This window comes from Anneissia japonica, unplaced genomic scaffold, assembly GCF_011630105.1.
Source record: "Anneissia japonica isolate Jap-2015-1 unplaced genomic scaffold, ASM1163010v1 scaffold1489_len2284818_cov182, whole genome shotgun sequence".
In the NCBI taxonomy this organism is placed as follows: domain Eukaryota; kingdom Metazoa; phylum Echinodermata; class Crinoidea; order Comatulida; family Comatulidae; genus Anneissia; species Anneissia japonica.
The window spans coordinates 1,630,247-1,635,902 of record NW_022698455.1 but is presented as its reverse complement, the minus strand read 5'-3'; the positions used below and the strand labels follow the sequence as shown (position 1 = coordinate 1,635,902).

Below are 5,656 nucleotides of genomic sequence, written 5' to 3'. Positions count from 1 at the left end.
ACCGTAGAATCACAGTTCGTAATAAAACACAAATATAAGGGTACTTATATAAAAGGCACTTTGACAGTTAATTCTACGTTGTCTGATCCATACCGTCAAGGCATCCGTTCCATCTGCGCCTTCCAGACGCTTTTGCAGGCCGAACCGAAAGATGAGTCGTATCTATGCGATATCGGATCTTCATGTAGATCACCCGGAGAATCTAAAGTGGGCAGACGAACTGCCATTCACCCGTTACCAAGATGACGTTCTTCTGTTGGCCGGGGATGTTACCGATTCATTGCCCCTCCTGAAGTCAACACTGGTCGGCCTCAAAAAGAAGTTTAAGGAGGTATTTTTCGTACCAGGTAAGCATTGCATTATTTGTTAAGAATCGATAAGCATTTAATTTTTTTTAACGAAAAATTATGTAAAACATATATTTTGCTATGATTATTGTCAATATCGAGAAAGCCACTAAAAAATAAAATATGCTTAGGACTAAATCTTTTAATTTCTCATAAATAATTTTTAAAAAATCACATACCGTATAAATATCAACAAATTAATGTTCACCGATACAAAACTGGTTTTCAATTCATAGATTCAAAACCGTTTTACTATTGGCTGGCCTTGTCTCAAACTGGCTGACTGCCAGTTTGGGACAAGACAACAATACATATAGGCAGTTAAGGATCTGTGATATGCACCTCTATGGGATGGTAGCATTAAATATCCGGTATTTGGCATTAAGGATTTTGTCCTTTTTAAAAGTTACACAAAGCAATACGTTTTATTGAACTCATTACGTCACAGTACTGTATAGGCAATATCATTAAATTGAAAAAAGAAAAAGAAAAAGTGTATTGCCAACTGGCATAGGCCTACGTAAATAATACAATACTATTTCTAATATGTACCGTAGTGTTATCTTTATCGGACCATGTACAGTACATAGACAATGACAAAGGCCTTATAAAATATAAGAAAATGTATATAATATTGTATATTTTAGTAATTATTAAATGAAGATATATGTGTAACATCGTGAGTTATATAAATTTATACATACAGTAATATTATGATAGTAATAATGATGAATAATTCAATTGTATATCGGTATTTTTTTTTATCCTTTCAGGAAACCATGAGCTATGGGTTCGGGATAAGGGATCTAAGGAATCGAGCATCACAAAATTCCATCGCATTATCGAGATGTGCAAGAAGTCGGGGATTCACACAGCACCAAAGAAAATCAACAGTTCTGATGGCGCCGTTTGGATTGTGCCACTTTTCTCCTGGTACACAACGCCGGAGGAAGACAGACGGGATTCGCTTTACGTCCCAGGTAGCTACGAAGACGTCAAATTGACGAAGACACTGTGGATGGATAATCACATGTGTAAATGGCCCACGAACATCGGCAAATCCAGATCACGGTATTTCGCCGAACAGAACAAAGAGCGCGTTGAACGTTCGTACGACGCACCAGTAATCACGTTCAGTCATTTTGTTCCACGTATGGAGCTGATACGAGCAAGTAGCGAAGACGACCAGAAGGTTAAGAAAGAGAGGCAGCATCTAGGTCTCCCATGCTGTGTACCAAAACGTCAGGGTTCCGCGAAGGGATTCAACTTTACCCGTTACGCAGGTTGCAACACGCTGGAGGAGCAGATACGTGACGTCGGCGCAGAAGTTCACGTTTACGGACATCAGCATCGTAATCGCGACCGTATAATTCAGGGAGTGCGTTACGTTTCACACTGTCTAGGATACACAAAAGAACGTCAAGAAGGACTTACGTATGGTATCACACAATGGGGTGGTCCCAAGCAGGTGTGGCCCAATACGTTTGACAACAATGAGTTTGATCACATACCGGTACCTATTTAATTTTACTCAGACTGACAATGACAGACTGAAGAATTCATTATGTTACTGAAACATTGAAATCATTAAGATCGTAAAAGTGTGCAATGTGATAACGTAGGTCTACAACTGAGTTGATATTACGTGTGAGATGATGCGGGTCAAGCTTTGTTTCTAAAAAAACGCTACACTGTCACTACAACGTTTTCACTACAATCGTTGGGAAGGCACCCCAATTCGACCGATTAATCAACGTCGCCGAAAGGCAGTAGCGTGTAGCGATTTCATGGAAGCTAGTCTTAACATTGCCTTTGAAGGCTTACGTCAAATATGTGCAATTTTATAGGCTTTCGATTATCAAAATTTGAAAATTCTACGCATGCGTATTTTTCTCGAACCATTACCGGCGGCTATCTATTTAGAGAAACACACAGAATGGAATCTAATACACAATTCTGATGTGTACGTAAAATTATTATTGGCTGTATATTAGGAAAACGTTTATAATAAAATTAATTAATACGTATTTTAGAAATATTTAAATGATATACCACTGTCCAAACAGCTGAACTTGACAAATAAAATTCTATATTTAAATTGCATAATTTATAATTAATTCAATGTTTTAATTGAATTAACAATGGAGAGCTTTCGTTTTAAGCGACAATGTGAACATAGAGCTGATTGACTCACCCGTGACCTTCCTGCGTTGTACAAAACGTAGATTCGGGCCAAACTGCGTCACAGAAAACGGACAACATTTTTTTTTTTTTTGGCAATTTTTGCGCATGAGCAGATGAATGTTTGTGACGTCATTACGTCATAGATACTACCGTGGTTGTGCAATCGAAAGCTCCCTACTATTTTACCGGTCTTCAACGTCAAAGATTAGGCCTACTTCCTTTTAGTCTTATCAATTTTACGTAAGGGTTTATTTGTAAATGGCTTTCATTTCGCAAGAATATGTTGGCGGTGGTCCGTACAACAGGATACAGCCCCAATTTAGTGTATATATTTCTTATCTTTTATGCAGATTTATCTATAGATTATGTTTTGTGACGTGATTTCCGTTCTTTTATTGTATTAATGTGTTGGGAATTTGCTTTGTGAATGTTAATATCTTCTGTGGGATTCGACTTCTGAATAAATTTATGGATATAGTTTGGGATAATTTTTCTTCGTGTTTATTTTATTTCACTTTAGTATAGCACCGGCAATGCACTTTGTGAAATGCGTCATACCGGTACTGACTTACCGCTAAGAGACACCTTGTGGTCATTTTAAAACAATCATACAAGTGGTCTGCCACATCAAATTCAATAAATAGCTTAGTGGTTGCTTGCATTCTAATTTCAAGTTCCTGAGTTAAAATCCTGTTAGAAATCAGGATACTTTACACACACACAAAAAATAAAATCACTTTTTTAAAGCCACAGTTACACTAGACACGATCACGACACGATACAGATGCGCACAGTGTTGAAGAATACAACCCGTAATCGTGTCTAGTGTAAATGTGGCTTAAGCCTGGTAAAGTTCATAAAGCGCAGTCCAAAATGGCGCGTGTTACTTCTGTTAGATGTGAAAAAATTAATAGGCCTAGGTCTAATTTTGCAACACATCGCACGATGCTACAAACACATATACAACTTTTAAGTGAGGCTTCTTCTCTCATAATAAAGACTAAAATGTGAATCAATGTGTGATAAGGATTCGGACTTGGATCTGGTAACAACGTAAGTATACCTCTTCTATAATGCCACAGCACGCTAGTGTGGGACGGATAAAAAGAAAATGCAAATTCCTGGTTTATAACTTGTCTGGCTTCGTTAAAAAAGTAACCTATATTTTATTAATAAAATAATTATATAATTATGTACCACAAGCACACAGACAAAATTTAAGTGAGGCTTCTTCTTCTCTCATAATAAAGACTAAAATGTGAATAAATGCCTGATAAGAATTCTGACCTGGATTTGGTAACAACACAAATATACCTCTTCTGTACTGTCACAGCACCCTAATGTGGGACGAATAAAAAATAGAAAGAAAATGCCAATCCCCTGGATTATAGGTGGTCTCACTTCTTTAAAAAAAAGTAATCTATATTACTTATTAATGAAATTATATAATTGTGTACCACAATATTAAAACAGACACTTCAATACACAGCTGTATTGCCCCACGTAGCGCACCGTGATTAATAGTATACCGTATGCAATGCATTGTGGTATGCAATGCATTGTGGTTAGTATACTGACTTTGCGTTGGCTGCAAAAACCCAGGTTCGAATCTTGGTTACGGCAATGAAATAATGCATATAAAGGGCACGGCCAGTGAGAATGTGTTTCTTTTTTTTAAACATTTTGCAGTTGTATATTTATTTATTTATATATCTTAAAATTGTTACCCATATCATACAGACAATGTAATATACAATATTTTCTCTGTATCCATATAAAAAATAGCAGTATACTGCTTATAAAATAGAACAGAACAACCGAAATATGAAGCGAGTATATTGTTATTTGTTTCTCCGCCATAAAGATATTGAAAAGTAAATAGGGGCCTATGTCAATATGTATAAGAGATTACGACGAATTTTATTTGATGAAGATCAATGTATGTATACGGTAACCTTTCTAATACGGATCCAGCATATTCCATATTATATCTATCAACCATCTTTAGGTAGTAACAAAGTTGAACTGTTTCATCGGGACGCATTCGCAATTACGTTTTGATATGATGTGTCTAGGTATTTTCCGGAAACCCCCTAAAATACCCTTAGCCTATATACAATATAAAAGTTATAATCCATTAATCAATGGGTTTTAAAATCTAGTCGACCCAGCAATAAACGTCGGAATTTATGTACTGTATTGATGTTTTTTATTTCTTGTCATTAATGTATTACATATATAATTTGCATTATATTTGTTAGATTCTATGGGTTTCTAAAAGTATATGTATTGTTGTTTTTATTTATTTATTTATTTATTTTTTAAATTTCTTTCAATTGATTTTAGGCCTAGGCCCTATAAATTTAAATGTTAGGGTTATATGAATCAACCGGGGACTCATTTATCAGATAGCAACTGAGTCCTTAATGTAGCTTACTGTTCAGTGGTGTAACTATCTAGGGGGTGCGCGGGGTTGGGGGAGCGCACGCCCCTCTAAAAATGACTCGCGCCCCGAGTCGCCCCTCAAAATAATTTGCAAGTAGTTAAGAATCACCTAAATCACCTTATTTTGCGAGTTTGCGCCACTCAACTGATCTTCGAGCACCCGTGGGGGCCCCCACCCCCATTTCAAGAATTCTAGATACGCCACTGTTACTGTTGATCATTGTTTGTGTCGTTGATGTTGTTACCTTCTTCAATAAGACGAATACGAGGCCTAATATTTAAATGAAATGTAATGAAATCGGCGAAAGATTATGATTTGGGCCGAGTTGACTTTTTGAGGACGAATCTACTTTCTGGTACCGAGTTAACTGGTGCAGAGTTTCCCATGTTATACAGTCGAATAATCCCAACACTCGTTCGTTTAGAACGTATGACCAACCCGGTGATTTATAACATAGTGGGAAGGAGCTGGAAATACGCTGGTAGGCCTTAAATGGTTATGTCAACAAGGAAGTCAATCAAAACCACAGCTCATTACTGGGAGTTTCTAGTACTGTTTGACTTTGACATCTGTCAAAATTATTGTAAGGGATAAAGGAGAGATATATAAAAGAGCTGTCTCTTATACACAAGATGTGTATAAGAGACAGATACAGATGCGCACAGTGTTGAAGAATACA

The 5,656-nt window shown here is 36.7% G+C and overlaps 1 protein-coding gene across 1 annotated transcript; it reads left to right on the top strand.

The window, feature by feature from the left end:
* LOC117102596 lies at positions 1-3,019 on the top strand. Its single transcript, XM_033242945.1, has 2 exons — positions 1-347; positions 1,121-3,019. The coding sequence occupies exons 1-2, from the start codon at positions 152-154 to the stop codon at positions 1,870-1,872; spliced, it is 948 nt and encodes a 315-aa protein (XP_033098836.1). The 5' UTR covers positions 1-151; the 3' UTR covers positions 1,873-3,019.
* Positions 3,020-5,656: the final 2,637 nt, after the last annotated feature.

What these genes read in the sequence shown, in the direction of transcription:
- LOC117102596 (XM_033242945.1), top strand. Translation starts at nt 152, where the DNA reads ATGAGTCGTATCTATGCGATATCGGATCTTCATGTAGATCACCCGGAG. An exon ending in GGAGGTATTTTTCGTACCAG is followed by an intron (nt 348 to 1,120) that starts GTAAGCATTGCA and finishes TTATCCTTTCAG; the next exon opens with GAAACCATGAGCTATGGGTT.